At 41.3% G+C, this 20,372-nt stretch overlaps 3 protein-coding genes across 4 annotated transcripts; all 3 read left to right on the top strand.

Moving 5' to 3' along the window:
* The first annotated feature begins 835 nt into the window (after positions 1–835).
* Positions 836–3,359, top strand: cd59a (CD59 molecule (CD59 blood group) a). The gene is made up of 4 exons (XM_024000996.2): positions 836–923; positions 1,585–1,666; positions 2,188–2,289; positions 2,377–3,359. The coding sequence occupies exons 2-4, from the start codon at positions 1,612–1,614 to the stop codon at positions 2,574–2,576; spliced, it is 357 nt and encodes a 118-aa protein (XP_023856764.1). The 5' UTR covers positions 836–923; positions 1,585–1,611; the 3' UTR covers positions 2,577–3,359.
* A 2,286-nt stretch (positions 3,360–5,645) lies between these two features.
* Positions 5,646–7,879, top strand: aplnr2 (apelin receptor 2). The gene is made up of 2 exons (XM_024002782.1): positions 5,646–5,774; positions 5,984–7,879. Exon 2 carries the CDS (start codon positions 6,144–6,146, stop codon positions 7,461–7,463), a length of 1,320 nt encoding a protein of 439 aa, XP_023858550.1. The 5' UTR covers positions 5,646–5,774; positions 5,984–6,143; the 3' UTR covers positions 7,464–7,879.
* Positions 7,880–12,782: 4,903 nt separating this feature from the next.
* Positions 12,783–20,359, top strand: psmc3 (proteasome 26S subunit, ATPase 3). Of its 2 annotated transcripts, none has more exons than XM_024001375.2 (12): positions 12,783–12,889; positions 13,399–13,479; positions 13,669–13,794; positions 13,994–14,098; positions 15,507–15,569; positions 15,693–15,830; positions 15,928–16,071; positions 16,213–16,361; positions 16,494–16,590; positions 19,537–19,682; positions 19,790–19,871; positions 20,060–20,359. In XM_024001375.2, the coding sequence occupies exons 1-12, from the start codon at positions 12,854–12,856 to the stop codon at positions 20,168–20,170; spliced, it is 1,278 nt and encodes a 425-aa protein (XP_023857143.1). In that variant the 5' UTR covers positions 12,783–12,853; the 3' UTR covers positions 20,171–20,359. The 2 variants fall into 2 exon arrangements, with proteins under 2 accessions (XP_023857143.1, XP_023857142.1); XM_024001374.2 differs by having other exon boundaries at positions 12,786–12,895.
* The last annotated feature ends 13 nt before the right edge of the window (positions 20,360–20,372 follow it).

Raw genomic sequence — 20,372 nt, forward strand, 5'->3', positions numbered from 1 at the left:
GCCTATTGAAGAACATTGTACAAAATGTTTCTTAATTAATAGGCCGATCTTAGTTCAACTTTCACTTCTGCAGAGATTGTGTCAGGTTGAAAGCACAATTCACAAAGAAATTCATCAAATTGTTTCATTAAAATAACAAGGGTGATACCACACAAATGGCATACTGAGACAAGCTCACAATTGTCTATTGTTTGTTTTGGAATGTGTCTTGATGTTGCCAGATATTCCTCAAGTGGTCTCTGTTGTGGCCCGACCAATGTTCCTTTGTTCAGCTGTTGTGTTGGCCTACTGGTGTCAACCAATAGCCTCATTTCACCCATTCATGTCATGATAACTAATGTAAAGTAGGGTGCAATAAGTTGGTCTTTCTTATGACTAGCATTCAGTCTGATATGACAACTGTATTACAGTTGTCAGTTTCAGTTCATTTTGTCCTCTATTCCAATGAATATAGCACATTCCAAGGATGCATTGTACAACCCAGCTGTTAAATTTGCCCTGATATTAATTTTCTGAAACAGACAGGTGTAGACAGTTGTGGGGTAATCAGTTAGTCTACCTGAAGATAGGCGTTTCGGCCCAAATAGTTGGCCATTTTGAAATGCATTTCAACCTCGAGCTTAGTATGGTTCATGTCATATGTAGATGAATAAATAATTATTCAGTCATTAAATTACTAATGCTTCCTCATACAGTATCAGGAAAATGAAATTGTTGTACCCTGAATATAACATCATACCTAGAATAATACTGAATGTATTTAATAGGTTGGTGTGTCACCACCAATCTGGATAAAATAAGGTCACCGCCGAACCACGCTCCCCAGTAGTGGTCAGTTTATTTTCTAAAGGGGAGGGGCCATGGTTATTTGGGGTTCCGAAGCGCTTGCTTGTCATTTTGCTCTCGTTGTTCGATGAAGCAGGGTAAGTAAATACCTCTTTCGTTAAAAATGTCCAGCTTCATAATAATTACTTAACAATAACTATAAGTGTATTTGAACCAAAAATATGAACAATGTATGAACTAACGTAGCTATTTGAGAGTTAATGTGATGTGGTTGGCTATCTAGCATGCATAGATACTGTAGTTAATTTAACTTTAGTACGGCCAGTTGATCAAGTTGTTTGGCCATTACTAGCTACTTTGTTGGTCAGGTTACTGTAAACCATATCAATATTATATGCATATAGAACTATAAAGCTGTCTCATCTCTGCAGTGTTTTAACAAGGCATGGCGCATAGGCAATACATTTGTGTGTTATCCGGAATTCGTAGGGACAAGAGAGAGCCATCATAACTATTTTTGATCAGTCAGAGAAATGAAAGTGCTGATAAGTGCTGAAAACAAATTAGCTGCCTATTTAAAAAGATGGTGAACAAACTATGAAGGAAACATACTGATACAGATTAAAACAAGTTTATATTTTGGGCTCTGATGGTGTACAACAGTTGAACTAAGCTTATGAGGCATTTATGTTATTCTTCAAGAATTAATTGGTATATATCATTTATAAATCCAAAAATTGATGTATCAACTAAGGATTGCAGCTTTAAATGATTCTTGTCTCTTTTTTTTCTCTCCAGGCGTGACAGTCAGCAAAAATCAAAATCATGAACAATTATTCTGGGATATGCTTAGTGTTCTTTTTTGCAATATTTGGATTGGGTAAGCATTCATTTTTGTTGTCTTCACACTGTCATTGAAGTTGGTTCTTTTGATACTGTTGAGTCTCGCCTAGCTCTCGAACTGAAGGCCGTATAGCCATAGGGTTCGCATTTACAATGCTCTGTCTAACCGTTAATAATCACTGCATGCAATACGGTTTTGGAAACCTCAAGCTGTACTTTCATAGCACCCGAAAATCATTTTACAAATACAAAAGATGCATTTACTGTGCGCTGGTTTAAGATTCCCACAGAAGTTTTTTTGCGTAGCTCAGGAAGTGCAATAAAAAAACTGTGGAAATTTGTGGTAAAACAGTAAGTTTATGTTTTGTATTTGTGAAGTTATTTTTGGATGATAATCAAGTTGAGTGTTAAAGTTTTCCAAAACTGTCTTGCAATCAAGGATACATGTTTTTCCAGATGAATCACTCCACTTCCCTTTTGATTAGCTGCTGGGATTTGATCAAATGTGAAATGCTCAGAGTCATGAGAAGGGCTAAGTGTCTCACCTTGTGTTCTCAGGCTCTGCCATCCTCTGTGTCAAATGCAAGGATTACACAGGGAGCTGCACAAAAACACAGGACTGTAGTTATGATGATGCCTGCCTGACACTGACTGAGAGAGGTGCAGTAAAATGTGTAATCTGAAACAAATTATGAAAATCCTCCATGTCTCTGCGTTACCCTGTAACTCCTATGTTCTTTGGCACAGGGGGACAGACGTATCGGCAGTGCGTCAAGTACTCTGACTGCGACTACAATCGACTGGCCCAGATGTTCCCAGCTGTACCAAACTTCTACTACAAATGTTGCACCGGTGATCTATGCAACGGAGCCGCATCCATTGGTACTGGCAAGCCCTTGCTGGGCCTTCTTGCCTCATTGGCAGTGATGTGGTGGTGTATGCACTAACCTCTCCTCACACTTACGCCTTAGAAGCTCTAATGCTGCCATTCGACTGAACAGAAGCCACTGATGGAACGGCAAGCAGGAAGATATGGGTTAATGGCTCATGCTGAAATTCTGCCGTATTAGTATTTGCCTGATTTACTGCTGCACATTTCTGATATCGAATTTGACTCTTTGCACTAATTGGATTTTTAAAGCTTTCTATGATAACCTATTTGTTGATTACCAATGCTTTGTGCTTCAGCCCAAGTCTGAAAATAAGAAACGTGCTCACAGCTCATAAGTTTGAAAAGGGTGTATCATTCAAACAATCCTCTTTTGAGGCTAGTAAAATAGACTTTTGGCACTTAACAATTTCCATCTAAGGGGGTTTACTATAGGTTGTCTATAGTTTGCCGGCCAAAGTTACTGTAATGTGCTTAAATGTAAGGGATCATTTGAGAAATGTTTTGAGTTTTTGTGTGTCTGTGATTGAGTGGACAAAGTATTGTATAATTGAAAATGCAAATACTGTAGAATTCATGATGTGGAATTTAGAACTGAAGGTTGATCCATTTGGGAGAGACGTTTGTTCACACACAATGCCTTCACTGCTCTTATACTGCCTAGCGGCATACCCTGTTACATAACATTGCTTTTCCTGTTTAATAGGAATCTATTAAACCAACCTGTCTTTTTTAAAGGGCACAGTAAAGACCTTTTTTTGGATTAAATATTTCACGTGGATGGGGTTGTCTTTTTATTTTAATCTCTGGCAAATAAAAAGAAATACTGCCAAATAAGACATTTATTTGTCAGAAGGCTGCCTTCATGTTTACTCTGTTTACCCTCATGTTTTGATTCAGAGGAATTTATAGCATCGTTTGACAGTGGACTACAACACTCTTTAGTATTGACGAATGGAGTTTGTTTTGTAAAGTTCTCAGCATCTTCGGTTAGAAAAAGGAGCTAGAAGAGCAGTGCAGACTGGCATAATTATTCATTTTCCTAATCTACAGCATAACCCAAGGAGTCCCTGTAGTAGTGAGCTAGTGGTGTATCTTATAAGTGAAAATAGCATGTTCTTGAATGTGATTAGAGATATGTGTTTCAGAAATTTGTTTCAAAATGTATGCTAATATCTCAGCAAAATTGTTGATTATAGACTTTTATGAACAAGGCAGGATCTCAAAATGTGTTAAATACTCCATTAATTGTAGTATGTTAATTAAGAGTTAAACTGAGCAAGCATTGAGAAATGCATCGTACAGAACATTTGCAGAATGGTTTCATGTTATCCGGTGAATTTGATCTCCCAAAATGCCTACCTGGATGGCAGTCTGGGAACTCYGACTTTGAAATTAGTGCATGTAATCCATTCAGAATTATTTCCCCATTTCCTTTTACACTCCTACTGATACATTCTGTTGTGCGGGAGTTTGTCACAGAGTTGGCTTTACATATCCATACTACAGCCAAATCCAAGGTCCTTAACTATGACAACATCCATGGCTTATCATTTACCTGGTAGAGAGATGCCAGAGGCCATATTCCCCCATACCCTACTGTTTGACCCCATGCCCTTCATAAATGTCATCCTGTTTGGACAGCTGGATGAGCCAAATAGCAGAGAACAAGAAAGGAAGTAAGTGAGAAAGCAGAGCAATAGCAAATAAAGGAGTAAAAAGGACACAGTGGTAGGAACTTGGTTTTGGTGCATTGTTAAGAGGTTACAAGTTAGTATGGCTTGAGTGAGCACTGTCAAACAGCTTTTACTTGGTGTCTTGATGCCTGATACTTGATACTTTTCTAAATAGCATGATCAACAGCGATTAATAAAGTAACCAACGATACAGAGCACAGCAACAAAATGCATTATGGCCCTTGGCCTGTGTCAAGTAGAATTTGTCAAATGCAATTTTCAAAACTTGGACCTGAGATTTGAAATATTCCTTCATAAATGCTGGGTATCAATGTGAGCAACCTAATTTGCCAGAATAAGCCTAAATCACAGTGTTTCAGAAAAAGTTGCTGAGATAAACCATTCTGTGGACAAGATGTGGCCACATGTTGTTCTTTCACACATTTGAGAGGAGAAAGTGGTGTTTCAATATTTACACAGTGTCACAGTGACATCCTATAAACCATTGGCCCATTGGTTATGCTAACGACATGCCACAGTCTTAACTCAAAGGTACTCATCCTCTATTGACGTGGTCTTTTCACTCTCCAGACCACAGACATAGGGCCCAGTGTTGTGTAAGACGCCTCAATGTTTGTGCTATTTACTGTTAAATGAAAAGAATGTGGGATGCTCTGGCAACAGATGTGTGCCATCACAACTAGCAAATAAAATTGTAACCCTTCGGGTCAAATCATGATGCTGACCAAGCCTGTAGAGACACATTATTACAGGAATGAACTGTTAGTCAGTTTCCAGGACATAGGAACAACTGAAGGCTGTACAGTATGACACAATTATGTGTATGTCCATATTGACAGTAGTAACAATAGTAGGATTTATGTGTTAACCTAGTGTTATTAACCTGTTATTAACATTTCTTTATTTTCTGCTGAAGCACTTATTGGATCTATTTCTTTATTAAAATGCCCCAAAAGTTTGCTGGCATAGTAAGTCACTAGTCTAAAACAGGATACACAGCCATCCTGACCTTGGAGATTCCCAGAAATTCAAATGTTAGTACTCCCCTGAGTATCATCAAGACAACAGCACAGACTTATATTGTATGTGCCCCACATTTTCGGCTTGTATTTGCCCTGGTGAGCARATATTAACAGACGGTTTAATGTTTGCAACTCTTATTGTCTTTTAGGCTTCAATGTGACTGGCATTGTTCAGACATTATGCAAAGGAGAGTCTCGGTAGGTATACATTGTGTATATTTTGTTATATTTGTGCACAGTTAGTGTGTACTGTGGGACAGGGATAATGAGGTCTGTTTGCAGGTCTCACAAAGCTTCTCTGGGGTGGTCCGAGAAGAGGAGAGCAGGGGAGTGGGAGGGGCTGAGGGACAGGGAGATCTACTATATCTGGAGCAGGGGGATTCACAGAGCACTAGTGAGACACACCTCCAAGCCTGGACAAAAAGGACCTGAGACAAGAGAAGAGTGGTTTCAGTGGAATATGGGAACAGGCTATCGTCACTAAAGTCCGTTTTCAACAAGTTCAGAAGAAGAAGATCCTGATCTTCAAGTGTTGAGGTAAGCCTTGTAAACATTTACGTACATATTGTTATTTGATGTACATAGTCTTCTTGTCAAACACTAGATTCTTATTTACTTGACCGATGGTGATTCTGTCAACCCCCTATGTTCTAGGTTCCTGTTATATGGCATACAATATATATACAGTGGATGTGTATATATACATATATATATACTTTTTTTTTTAAATCTTTTTTTCCTTTCAGATGCTGTGTACAAGACTAAACACAGAAGTTGTCATAAAAGCAGAGACATTGACCTGGAAACATTGAAAACAAGAGAAAAAATATAATTTTCTTAACCCTGCAACAAGAGACAGTGGCTGGTCATAGACTCTCACATTTATCCACTCTGCCCATCCCATTTATGTCGGACTCTGAGCTGCTGCCCTCAGCATCCCCCTCTCCACCCCCGTTTCACCAGTGCGACTACAGAGAATGGAGACCCACATGGGTAATCATACCCTCAGTCTATCTCCTGGTATTTGTTTTGGGCTCCCTGGGAAATGGGCTTGTCCTCTGGTCATACCTGGATCGACCTGAGGGTAAATCAGCCGGCGTGGGGACCTGCACCCATCGGCGTCTTCAGCAATCTGGAAGGATTTCTACCCCCAAGTTGCCTGACTCCTCTCGTTCCCTTACTGACTCACTCATTGCCAGCCTGGCAGCAGCAGACCTGGCTTTTGTGCTAACCCTGCCCTTATGGGCAGCCCACACAGCACTAGACTACCACTGGCCCTTTGGCAAGCCTCTTTGCCAAGTCAGCAGCTATTTAGTGGCCCTCAACATGTATGCCAGTGTGTTCTCCCTCACGGTCCTGAGCATGGAGCGTTACTGGGTTATTGCTGGCCGACGGCGGTCCAGTAGGGCCCAGGGGAGTGGAGTCTGCCGAGCTGCTTGGGTAGTGGGGAGCGTTTGGGTGGTGGCAGGTATCCTTGCTCTTCCTGCGCTGCTACTGAGGACTGTAAGGGAGGTGGATGTAGGGGGTCAGTATGAAGAAGACTGGCAGACAGCTGAGGAAGAGGAACACTCAGATCATGATCACATGCCCATGTTCATATCTTCCTGTATGATGGACTACTCTGGTCTGATCTCAGCAGAGCTGGAGGAAGATGACAGGGAGCAGGCAGAGCTACTGTGGACAGCGGCTCTAGGACTTAAATCCACCTTGGTTGGCTTTCTGTTGCCTCTGATCATCTTATTGATATGCTACTGCTCCCTAGGCCGCCTCCTCAGCCGCCATTTTGGACAGGGTCCTCGCCCCGACCGCCAACGCCAACGCCGCCTTTTGCGAGTTATCATCACCTTAGTGCTAGCCTTCTTCCTCTGCTGGCTTCCCTTTCATGCCAACAAAACACTTTCCATGCTCGTGGATTTAGAGCTGCTGCCCTACTCCTGCCCATTTGACCGGACTCTGGTTGCAGCTCACCCCTATGCTACCTGTCTAGGGTATGTCAATAGTTGCCTCAACCCCCTTCTATATGCTTGTTGTGATGTGGCCTTTCGGAAGCGCTGCCGGGCCTTACTGCAGTGGTTCTGGTGCAGGGGTAGGTGTGGGAGTCCAATGACAGTAGATGATGACAATAGGGAACAGGCCAGCCGGAGTTCTGCAATTCCTTCTGGAACACGCAAGGAAACAGGAGATGGAATTGAGGGGAAGGATGACGTGAGGCATGGCAGAGACTGAGAGGGTAGGAGTGCTGTGGAACCTCAGTCGGAAGAGGATACCAATAAACAAAGACGGATATCCTGGGAAATGTGCAACCCTTACTGTATTCACATAACCCCTCAGGAGATACATAAACTCAATAAATTCCACTGGGAATGTGTTTGATTGAAAAACGGTCATTTCTTCCAAGGAGATAGAAAGGAGACCTTCTAGAAAGACACTGGCAATAAAAAAAATGTATATTTTGTGCTACCAAGCCAAAAGATGGGTTTTCTGTATATATTTTTTGATATACAGTACCAGTCAAAAGTTTGGACAAACTTGTGTCCAAACTTTTGACTGGTACTATAGCTGCATAACAATAAGTATGAAATACACATTACATTTGAATACTAAGAATTGTGAATGTAGTATCCCTTTTTTTCTAAGTGTAGTGCAATAAAATGAATGCTTCTATGTTAAGGACAGTGATGTTCACACAAGCTTACTCCAGTCCATGAGAATCATGTGTCCCGCTGAGGTGGAGGCGGCAGAAATTTGTTGCCAAATGAAATCCTTTAGCCATGGAACTGGTACAGCTCATAGTTTCTCACGGAGACACATGGCACTCTCCCTGACACACACACGAGCCAGAGGGAGCTTTTCAGTTAAGGATGTGAATGATGTGTTCCTTTGTGACTCATAAGATTGCATTAATGCAGAATCTTTAGGGCCAAACTTTCATTGAGGAAGCTTGACTAGATGTGGCATTGGAGGCAACCTGGTTTGAGTATTTCGTAGTATTCTGTATGTAAACCAAGACACTCCATTTACAGTTTTTTCCAACTGCTTACACACGTTTTCAAAACTCTACACACAATTCCCAAAACTGCACACAAAATGCAAAATGCCTCACATCTCCTTCAAAATGTAACACTGCATTCAAAATGCCATAAACACATGTCAGAATGAAGCATTTGCATCAAATGGCAAACACTGCTTTCATAATAGTACATTTTTGGATATACCATGTAAACACTGTTGTTCTAAATCTAAAGCTCTTTGGTCTTTCATAGGCTTATATCTACATTTCAATACAATGTTCTACAGTGAAAGTAATCTGCTGAGAGGGGTAACAAGTACACTGTAAACACCAATGCAATGTAGAAACAGAAAATATTTATTAGGCCAAACATTACTGTTGTATACAGTAGCATACAACAAAACCATAAACATATGTAAACCAAAAGTATATTCTTTAGAATACAGTAAAGAACACAATTGTGTGTGTGGGGTCCTGGGGGGGCAGTCCAGGAATTGGTAGGGGGGGGGGCAGTCACCAGTGATAAGCTTCATCTCTTCTCCGGCCTGGGTCTGGCCACAATACTTCGTCCCCATCACAAGATACGTTTTCTCTTGCCAAACAGAGGTAAGTATCTCCTAGCATGGCGTATCCAACCTTGGACAGAGGCAACCTCTATGTCCCCACATGCGTCCTCCATTGCCTGGAGAAGCGGCATGCGGGCATAGGGTTGGCGATCATACACTTTCCAGCGCCAGGCTGAGAAGAATTCCTCTATGGGATTTAGAAAAGGTGAATATGGGGGTAGGTACAAAACTACAAATTGTGGATGGGTGGCAAACCAGTTTTGTACCAGAACAGTCCGGTGAAAACTAACATTGTCCCATAAAACCACAAATCTAGCAGGCTCCTGATCTGGATCAGGGACAAGCATTGTGTAAATTGCATCCAGAAAAGTGAGCATATGGCCGGTGTTGTACGGACCCAGTGTGGCATTGTGATGGAGGACCCCGTTTTGAGTGATGGCAGCACAGTTATATTACCCCCACGCTGTCCAGGGACATTGGTAATGCCCTCTGTCCTATTACATTTCTCTCGCGCGGCGCCTGGTTTTGGTGAGGTGAAGCCAACCTCATCCACATAAAATAATTAATGGCGAATTACATGGCATCCAGCTCCAATACTCTCTGTAACAGACAAAAGGATATACAGATGAGTAAATATGGTATGTCTGAAGTACTGGAAGTAGTGTTGCATACATACCTCTACAAAGTCATGTCGCATATTCTGACTGTCAGAGTTTCTCTCAAATGGCACCTTGTAAAGTTGTTTCATCGTCACTCGGTGCCGTTGGAGGATGCGTTGTATGGTCGACAGGCTTACAGCATTGATGTTGTTAAATATGGTGTCGTTATTCAAGATATGTCTCTTATCTCTCGAATCCTAATTGCATTGTTTGGCCAAAACCATATTTATAATTGCAGTCTCTTGTACATCTGTAAACAAGCGTCCTCGTCCTTCATGATGTCTTTGCCTTTCCACTCTGTACAGATTTCAAACACAGTATGTGTTCAGCAGTATGTGTGCAGATAAACAATGTACAAAAAAAGGTAGTACAGCATGATAACCAACCTCATTCATTCAATGCAGTGCAGTAAATGGATGGCTTAGAGTTACAAATGTTTATGCAATACTATGCAGTCATACGTATTTTACAGTACATTACTGTAATGCTAAAATAGTCATTAGATAGTTGCATACCTTTTCTCATTTCTGAAGGTTCGAATATGGACGCCACTGTAAATCGACTCAGTTGGCTGGACTCTCAGTCCAGCTTCTCTCATGGTCAAACCGTGGTTGATCACATGATCAACAAGTGTTGCCCTAATCTTCATCAGAGATGGCTCTCCTTCCTTCTTTCTTTGCCCTCCGTCCTCTTCCTCTCCCTCCTACTCTTCTTGCTCTCTGTCCATTGTTGGCATCCATTGTTCAAACACGGTAATCTGACCTTGACCTATTTATAGGCCTATACTAGAGTAAAGCAGTGATTGGTTAGTGATCAGTTAAGCTATTAGTGTTTGCACATGTGAGGAGTGTGTGTTTGACCTGGTGAATAAGTGTAGCTTTTTGATTGGTTGTGTTTGGAAAAGGAAAGCAAGTCAKTTCCTGTTAGATTTTTGTGTTTTAGGTAGAGAATTGTGTTTTGAAAAAAGTGTTTTATGCAATTGACAACTGAGTCAAAGGCTGAGAAATAGCTTATGGTTTTGGATATTTGGTGTGTAGTTTTGCACTTTGAGTGAGAGYTTTCAAAAATCGTGTGACATGAAAAGATTTTGTGTGTAAGCAGTTGGAAAAAACTGTAGTATGTGTTACATTTCATATGTTATGTATTAATTTGTGGATGTCCATCATCCATTTCATATGATATGTTACGAATTACAATTCGTATCCTATGTTARGAATTTGCAAAACTAATGATATGTTACGAATTCCAATTTGTTGTGGCTAATGTTAGCTAGGTGGCTAGGTGATTGATGCTAGGCTAGGAGTTAGGGTTAGGAGTTAGGCTAAAGGGTTAAGGTTAAGGTTACGGGAAGGGTTAGCTAAAAGGGTTAAGGTTAGGGTAAGGGGAAGGGTTAGCTAACATACTAAGTAGTTAAAAAGAAACAAGTAGTTGCTAATTAGCTAAAATGCTAAAGTTGCCCGTGATGAGATTCGAACACGCGTTATAAGTCCACCCATCCCCCCCGATCAAACACCATCCACCCCGACCAACCACCATGCCAAACATAACATATCATATTAATTTGAGAGTTACGGATTTACATTTACTATGTTACATCTAGTCTATGAGACCAGGCTGCCAAAGGTGGTGAGAAGAGCGGAAGAAAGGAACAATTTTGAATAAACCATGGTAGGTGGATTAGAGACACCATTAAATGTTCCTCGCSCCGGATCCTGACATGTTGTATGTTAAAAAGTTGCACTTTGTATCGTTTATTTTATTGGTTATAAACAGCACAGCGCAAACAAAGAGGAAATAGGAGAAAATAGGCATCATAGTGATTCTGGCTGAAKATTTTTTGGACCTAAGAGATGTTACAGCAGAAGCATTACAATCAAATAAATTAAAATAAAATGTTATTTGTCACAGGCTTTGTAAACAACAGGTGTAGATTAACAGTGAAATGCTTACTTACTGATCCTTTTCCAACAATGCAGAGTTAAAAATAGGAGGAATAAATAACATTATCGAGTAGGCGTAAAAATAATATGTCTATAAACAGGGAGAAAGAGTACAGAGTTGATGTGCAGTAATACAAGGTAATTGAGGTAGCGATGTACATATGGCATGGGTAAAGTGACTAGGCAACAGGATAGATAATTGACAGTAGCAGCAGCGTACTGTATGTGTGTGTGTGTGTGTGTGTGTGTGTGTGTGTGTGTAGTGTCAGTATGCATGTGTGTGTGTGTTATGTGTTTGTGAACGTATATGCAGTGTGTGTGTGTGTTGGGGTGTCAGTCTAAGTACAGGTATGTGGKGTGTGTGGGTAGAGTCTAGTGTGCACATAGAGTCAGTGCAGGAGAGTTGGTGCAAGAAAAGTGTATGTGTGAGTTGGGTTTCAGTGTAAGTATGTGTGAGTGTGCAAGTCAGTGCAAAAAAGGGACAATGCAGTGATGTACTGGGCTGTACTCACCACCCTCTGCGGCGCCTAGTGGTCGGGTGCCTTGTAGTTGCCATACCAAACGGTGATGCAACCAGTCAAGATSCTTTCAATGGTGCAGCTGTAGACTTTTTTTAAGGATCTGAGGGCCCATGTCAAATCTTTTCAGCCTCTTGAGGGGGAAGAGGCACAGTCATGCCTACTTCACAACTGTGTGGGTGTGTGTGAACCATGTTAATTCCTTAGTGATGTGGACACAGAGGAACTTGAAGCTCTCAACCCGCTACACTACAGCCCCATCGATGTGGGTGGGGGTGTGCTGGATGGGGACTATGGTGTTGAATGTTGAGCTGTAGCCAATGAACAGCATACTTATATAGTTATTCCTTTTGTCCAGGTGGGTGAGGGAGGTGTACAGTGCAATAGAGATTGCGACATCTGTGGATCTATTGGGSCGGTATGCGAATTGTAGTGGATCCAGGGCTCACATCAACACCATCATCCCAGACAGGATGATGGTGTTGATGTGAGCCATGACGAGGCTTTCAAAGTATTTCATGGCTATAGATGTGAGTGCTCTTGGGGTAATAGTCATTTAGGCAGGTTAACTTGGCGTTCTTGGACACGGGGACTGAGTASGCGTCCTGATAGTCAGTCTGGCCCAGCAGCCTTGCAAATGTTAACCTGAATCCTGTCGACAAATGTTTCGTCCTCTCAGGCCCTTAAGCCTGTGTAGGGCTGTGATTTGAACTATGACTATAGGAGTGGGATTCTTTTTTACATTTATTTCATTGTTGTATTGTATCTGATGTTTTTTTCTCCCCCTTTCCTGCAATGGAAAACGTTTATCTCAGTCACTACCCGTGCAGTAGGTGGCGGCAATACACCTCATCGGTTGTAGTCTGCTGGTTAACCTCAAAGAAGAAGTAGAAGCGACTACCAAGACGAAGACAAGCGGAAAGATGGCGTCGCTGAATGACAGATCAGTTTGGGATGAGGTGGAGGTTTGTTCCTTGAATTAACAGATTTTAATGTGTTCATCAATTTAATTTGATTACAACATCTATTATTTGAATATGGTCGTAATTATGAAGTTAACATGTATCCAATAAACGAAAGAGCTTATCCTGATGTCAGCTAGCATAGCTACAAGCTAACGTTAGCTAGCCTGTTAAATTGATGGGACAGTGACACAGGAAATTTGCAAATTTTCTTAACGTTAGCTTGGTCACATAAAACAAATGTTTTTCTTGGTATTTAGCCTGTTAACAGTTATCAACTTTCTGGTCACTTAACGTTGTTAGCTAGTAACTAACGTTACACACACTGAGATTCGTAAACATATCTGCAAGTTGTTAGCTAACGTTAGCCTGGCTATTTTGCTTGTCCTATTAGCCGCCAGCTAGTTAGCTTATAGCCAGGAGTCATGATTACTGTATTTCGTTAACGGTAGTAGCTAAATAACTACGTTGTATCATAACATTACAATTTTGTTTGTCAACAATAGGATGGGATCGGCGAAGAAGTCCTCAAAATGTCCACCGAAGAGATCGTCCAGCGGACACGTCTTCTGGACAGTGAAATAAAGGTAGATAGCTAACTAGTCATTTTACCTGCTATTGGTGTATCAGATGGCCCTCACTATTCTTACTTTTTTTCAACTTCTTATCTGTCATGTCTCCACTATATACTTGACCCTTCCAATTTTTWAATGATATGAAAATTATGAATAAGTTGTGCCTAGGTCTATACATTCAATTGGAACCTCATGTTGTAGATCATGAAGAGTGAGGTATTGAGGGTAACCCATGAGCTGCAGGCCATGAAGGACAAAATCAAAGAAAACACAGAGAAGATCAAAGTGAACAAGACCCTGCCTTACCTGGTCTCCAATGTCATCGAGGTAGGATCATGAAGGAATATGTACACTTTCGTATCAGTGCCACATTGTTTTATTGTATTGAACAGTTTAGTATCAAAAGCGCAATTCTTGTGAAGCTCACTTTTGTGATGGGTGTTGAGCTAATTGTCTGTTTATGACCATACAACAGTTTCTGGATCATCACAGGTTAGGTTTGAGATGTCTTAAAACTGTCTTGCAGCTTCTGGATGTGGACCCAAATGACCAGGAGGAGGATGGAGCAAACATTGATCTAGATTCCCAGAGGAAGGGCAAATGTGCTGTCATCAAAACATCTACAAGACAGGTAAGTAACAACTAGGAATATGTCCAATCCAGTGTTTTCTGCAGCAGTCATTTAGCTGTGGCGCTGCGCACCAACAAAATCATTGCCACCACGCCAACAAAATATGGAACATTAAAACATATTTATTCCAAGGAGCACTTTGAAGATGCTGGAACAGTCCACCTTTACTTTTCCTCTGCAAACAAACAAGTAATGAATAGAAATGTCTGACAACCCCATAATAGAATAGTTTATCCATTTACCTAGTCGGCTTGTTTTGTGTTCTATGCGAGATTAATAATCCTTTTGAGGTGCGTTCAAATTACGAGTGCCATAGGGAGGGAATTCCCAAAATTGAATATAGGCTGTGAAAATAGGCTATTTATTTAGTAGGCTAATAAAACTTTTACCAGCCACAACGGTTTATACTTTATATGGCCTGCGTATGGTATAATGAACTAATGCCTGAATTAATGTAATAATGAACTGAATTATCTAAAACCAATAGGCCTACCTGCTTACAGGCTGTGTATCCATCTACTGTGTTGTCCTTCCAAACTAGGGATTTCACTCGTGCAGCACCGTTTCCACTATATTTTTGTAGCCTGTTCCCTTATCGTAACTGTTATTTTTATTTCTCCGCTTAGGTCTACGTTAGCCATTTTCGCATGAGCTAGGCTATCCAGGGAAAGTAAACTTGGCAAAGTTTTGTATTATCACGTGGAGAGAGGGAACGTTTTAGCACCACACAAATAAGGGACAGTTCCCGGCTCCACACWCTCAATGCATGCGTGGCTGGTAGCCTTATGTCTGGCTCGCCGCTCACAGAATGGAATTCGCAACACAACAAACTCCTGGGTTTTTAAAATGTGTATTATCTTGATTTTAAAATGTTTCCGACCATCATGTAATTGTTCTGAACTGTGAGCCGACCCACGGGGTTGAAAGAATGTGGGTATTTGACCTGATGCTTGATGATTAGCCCAATAGGGTAAATGCAGATAGGAAAACCTGTTCTTCAGCCTATTTATTTATAGCCACTATACTGCATCAGTTGGGCTACAGGTGATAATATGAAGAAAAAAAATTGAAAAAAAAATGTAATTTTACCAATATGTTATTTTCGTCATTTCTGGAGGTTTAAATTATATTTTAGATGGTATCAGCATAATTTTKTTTTCATTCCTTTTGGACTAAAATMTWTTTTTTTTAAGTCACCAGAACAAAATAAAAGAAATCAGCCCCTCCGTGACATTTTCCCCACACTGCTACCAATTTTCCCAGAGGAAACACTGGTCTGATCTCCCAAGTTCAACTGCATTTTGATCAGTACTTTTCCTGTGTCATTCTTAGTAAATTAAAACAGTTATTAATAGGAGTTATTCAGCAGTTGTAGTTGACAGCGGTTGCCCCTTTTGTGCTCTTGCAGACATACTTCCTCCCGGTCATTGGCTTGGTGGATGCAGAGAAACTGAAGCCGGGAGACCTCGTGGTAAACCCCTTATATGTTCACTTGAGTGTTCTTGAATAGCAGCTCCCTCTGCTCAACAAGCTATGGATTTATTTTTTGTTTGTGCTTGTGTCACTTTTTCTCTTTCCCTGTGGTGATGACCAGGGGGTAAACAAGGACTCATACTTGATCCTGGAAACCCTGCCCACGGAGTATGACTCCAGAGTCAAAGCCATGGAGGTGGACGAGCGCCCCACTGAACAGTACAGTGACATTGGTGGATTAGACAAACAGATCCAGGAGGTCCGATATTATCATTTGTATCTTATCTCTTTAGACACTCYAATGTGAATGTAATTGCAGTTTTAACAACATGTGATGATATTCTTTTGACTTTCAGCTGGTGGAAGCAATCGTTCTGCCCATGAACCACAAGGAGAAGTTTGAGAACCTGGGTATTCAGCCACCTAAGGGGGTTTTGATGTATGGCCCCCCAGGCACAGGGAAAACCCTACTGGCTAGGGCCTGTGCTGCCCAGACCAAGGTAAAACAAAACATTGACCTTATGGCTTGCATTTTAGCAAGGGATTATTTGTTTGTACAGGATTGTCAACTCCTTTTCTGCTTTAGGTAAAATTGTGTAGACAGGCAGAATTTGATTTATTTATCTTTCATCCTACTACAGGCCACATTTCTCAAGCTGGCTGGCCCACAGCTGGTCCAGATGTTCATTGGTGATGGTGCCAAGCTGGTCCGAGARGCCTTTGCCCTGGCCAAGGAGAAGGCCCCCTCTATCATCTTCATAGATGAGCTGGACGCCATTGGAACCAAACGGTGAGTGGTGCAGTAAACTGGATGAGTCCTACACACTGTAAACCAGCTACCGACAAGAGAAGTTTCACAGTTGCTTTCATAGCTGTTTTAATAGCATCGACACAAGCCTCTGATCCCTTTTGATTCCTCCAGGTTTGACAGTGAGAAAGCAGGTGACAGGGAGGTTCAGAGAACTATGCTTGAGCTCCTCAACCAGCTGGATGGGTTCCAGCCCAACATGCAAGTTAAGGTATTACTCAGTTCTTTACATTTTTTTCTTAATCAGCTGTACTTGAGGTACCCAAGAGACCTGGTACCTAAGGAGAACTGGCTGTTTCACTATGCTATGAGGAGGCACTATATTGTTTGCCCGGCTGACGTGACTCAGAGCGCAGGGAGAGCTGTGACGTACTGGTCTGGATAGGAGACCGTTGTAAATGCGTTATCGATTGGTTCTCTTCGCTGAATTTGTGCAGTGCGAACACTCCAAAGGAACTCAGACCCCTCAAGAGCCCCGAAGTGAACCGAACTGAGACCATCTCGAGAGGTTCAGTTTGCTTGAATTCAGCGGTTCGGGTTCCTTTTTTTTAGGGCAATGTGAACACAAAGCACCATTTCCTGTGACATAACCCCTCACATTGGTGCCACAAAAGAGAGATGATGTGCAGGTTTGTGGGAAAAAAAGTTTGCTGTTTTTGGATATTGATTAGCGATTGTCATGGATGCACAGACATTACAAAATATGTTTTATACTGACACGATGTTCAGATTATTTGTTTGCAATATGTTCTCTTTAGACTAGAGMTCTTCACAGGTCCAACKGACCRGAAATTCTAACAGACCCGAAACCCAGAGAGGGTCTGGGTTCTAAATTCTGACTTTTGTCTCGGGTCGGATCTGATATAATTGCTACGGGTCTTGGGTATGTGTAATTAAAATTGATTTACCAACTGGACCCCGATTGGACCTGTCCTCTGTTAATTTATTGTTTGTSTGATGAGAACTGCGTGAGCTTGTTATGTCAACTAATTGCAACTCAATAAAACGTATAGCTTATGTCCAGCTGAAACTGGTTCCAGCTGCTCACATCACAGGCTCCTGTTACTGAGGAGAGAGTGTTATAGGAGCCTTGGACTAGGCTACTGTTGATTGTGAAGATGGGAGTTCTCTTTCATTTAAGTAAAATGAAAGTTAGAGGAAAAAGAGTACAGTGAAAAGAAGCTGACAAGTTTTAATATTGAAGTGGACTAAGATGAGAAGAATGTTGGCGGGGCCAAATGGGCTGTGTGCGACTCACTATTCAAGTTTGACACAATTTTATAACTCATTTATTTATTCTAAATTGTTTAGTCATTAATAATTATTACATGCTTGTTGTAAAAGAAATAGCATTAGCCTATTGCTGTCGTTTGGTAGGCCAACATTAGGTATTGCCTTTGTTGATAATAGCTGCAATATAGGCCGAACTTTTTTATAGGCCAAACTTTTTTTCTTTTTAGCCATTTTCATTAGCCAAATTTAAATTCCAGCTGTAATGTTTGCCATAATATAATTACCGGTAGGCCTACTATGCTTTTCACACTAAAAGCGTGAAAAGGATCAACCAAAGAGGGCAAAATGTAATTTAATGCCGCAATATAATAACTTGTTCGTGTTTTCCCTATAAACAATGACTTTACTTTTATTACCCTAATAAAGCTAAGCAACTTTTTGCGAAGGTATGGTTATTATTAGGCTTAGCTACTGCAGGCCTAAAAAGGCAGTGCGCACTGGCACTCCAACAGTTGAGGTGATAATGTTTTATGCCTACCAGAGTTACTCCTTTAATCTAACAATATAATGCTTATCGTCATTTAGAATATTCYGATCGAGAATTAGCCTCCTCCTGTACACCCATATCTATTTAGCAGTAGTAGCCTATCTGACTAGGGTAAAGAAGTCGGTGTCGGGAACATGGCACCGGCATAGTTCTATCTTTCTCTAGGGCTAGGCCTAAGCTTGGCTCCCTTAATTAATATATATATATTAATTATCATACAGTGGACGCCTATGCCTATATGCATGCAATGTCCTGATGCATTTGGCGCTCAAACCTCCAACAGCTAAACCGCGAGGTAGACAATTATTGTTTTAGGAAAAAATAGTTTTTAATATGCGTAACATTGAAACACAATGAATAGTTTTATAGCAATTTGTTATTGGATGTTTATAAGGACACCTAACTGGATAATTTGGCCAATACCACTTGTTTATTGATGGCGCTGGCAGCGACCAGTTGGAGGTTTCTTTCTCTTTCTACTCTCGGATCTGAACGGTCTCTCAGATCCAAACCAGCACTGGTCTGTTTGCCATGGTCCTTTTCGGAACGGGTCAGACTGTACTCGGGTCCATTCGGAACAGGTCTCCGTTTAAAAATACATTTTTAATGCATATCGGGTCGGGTGGGAAAGCCACAGATCCATTTCGGAACGGGTCCAGTTTTTTGTACCCGTGAAGACCTACTTTCATAAGCTGTTTATTCGATTAGTGAGAAGACGACCACATTTGGTCCCAACAGGGTACAAAGTCAATGCTAGTTAATAAAGGGGCGGTAGCCTACATTGGGTGTACAATTTTCAATTACAGCGTTATTTAATCTGCAGTTTATATTCTGTTACCAATAATATTGACATGTTAATATAATATTATAATCTGATTATAATTCTCTTCTAGCTTCCAAAATGTGAGTAGGTATATCTAGCTGTACGATAAAGTTCTGATGGAATGACTGGTCCTGCACTTTGTAAAAACCTAGAGTGCGACCACAAAATAGATGAAGTGAACTGGCAAAAGAGTTGAGTCCTCATTCAAAGGCAAGGGCAGTGTGAATACAAAGTTWATTTTTCTTTTACCACAGAGTTAATTTTAAAGAGGACTGAGATCGGTTACTTTAAACACGCTCAAATGTTTTATTTTTCCTCGGGGTTTGAAAATCCAACAGTTGTAATGGAAGAGTGTAGCGATCAGGGGCTGTGTTTGAGTGAGAAAGGCACGGAGGAGAAATGATTGGTAAAAGCACAGCCCCCTTCATTATCGACGTATCGTGCCGACAACATCAACTCTTTCCAGACTGAGGTRAGGAGGACTTCGAGTTAGGTGTTAGCCAGACTACTATATTGTACGCTGACGCCTTGACGTTCTGATCCTCTTCTGCCAGGTTATCGCTGCCACTAACAGGGTGGATATCCTAGATCCCGCACTGCTGCGTTCTGGACGTCTGGACCGTAAGATTGAGTTCCCAATGCCCAATGAGGAAGCACGAGCCCGCATCATGCAGATTCACTCACGCAAGATGAACGTCAGGTTCGGACCAATCCACTATGCTTCATAATTAAATATACTCTTTAGCTCACTGGTTCCTCAGAAGTGTTTGTCATGTATTATTCAGTATCTGATTGGTGTTCCCACAGTCCCGATGTCAACTACGAGGAGCTGGCCAGGTGCACTGATGATTTCAATGGTGCCCAGTGCAAAGCAGTGTGTGTGGAYGCGGTGAGTCATACTAAACATGCACAAATTTGTGAAAGAACAAACCAGCCCAATAACTAAATTAGTTACGTCGTTTCCTTTCCCCTGGTGAAACTGTTGACTTAATTTGCCCATTTTCTTAAAAAAAAGCTAGTGACCTAGATACATTTAGGAACGACAAGAACATGGATTTAACTTTCTTTCTCTTCCAGGGTATGATCGCCCTTCGCAGGGGGGCAACTGAGCTCAATCATGAGGACTACATGGAAGGCATCTTAGAAGTACAGGCCAAGAAGAAGGCCAACCTGCAGTACTACGCCTAAGGCCCTGGAGCTTCAGGGGAAGGGTGTGTGTGCGATACTCTCCAGTTGTGTCAAACATGAACCAATCTCTGTACTGTTAYTGTGCAACATTGTCACTTCTCTCTCTTTGGTGCGAGACATGTTTTGGCTTGTTTATGTTCCATGAAAGAATAAAGGCTTTACATTTGCCCTTCGGCTGGATGGAAATAACTATCTCTGCATT

This window comes from Salvelinus sp. IW2-2015, linkage group LG15 (genome assembly GCF_002910315.2).
Source record: "Salvelinus sp. IW2-2015 linkage group LG15, ASM291031v2, whole genome shotgun sequence".
In the NCBI taxonomy this organism is placed as follows: Eukaryota; Metazoa; Chordata; class Actinopteri; order Salmoniformes; family Salmonidae; genus Salvelinus; species Salvelinus sp. IW2-2015.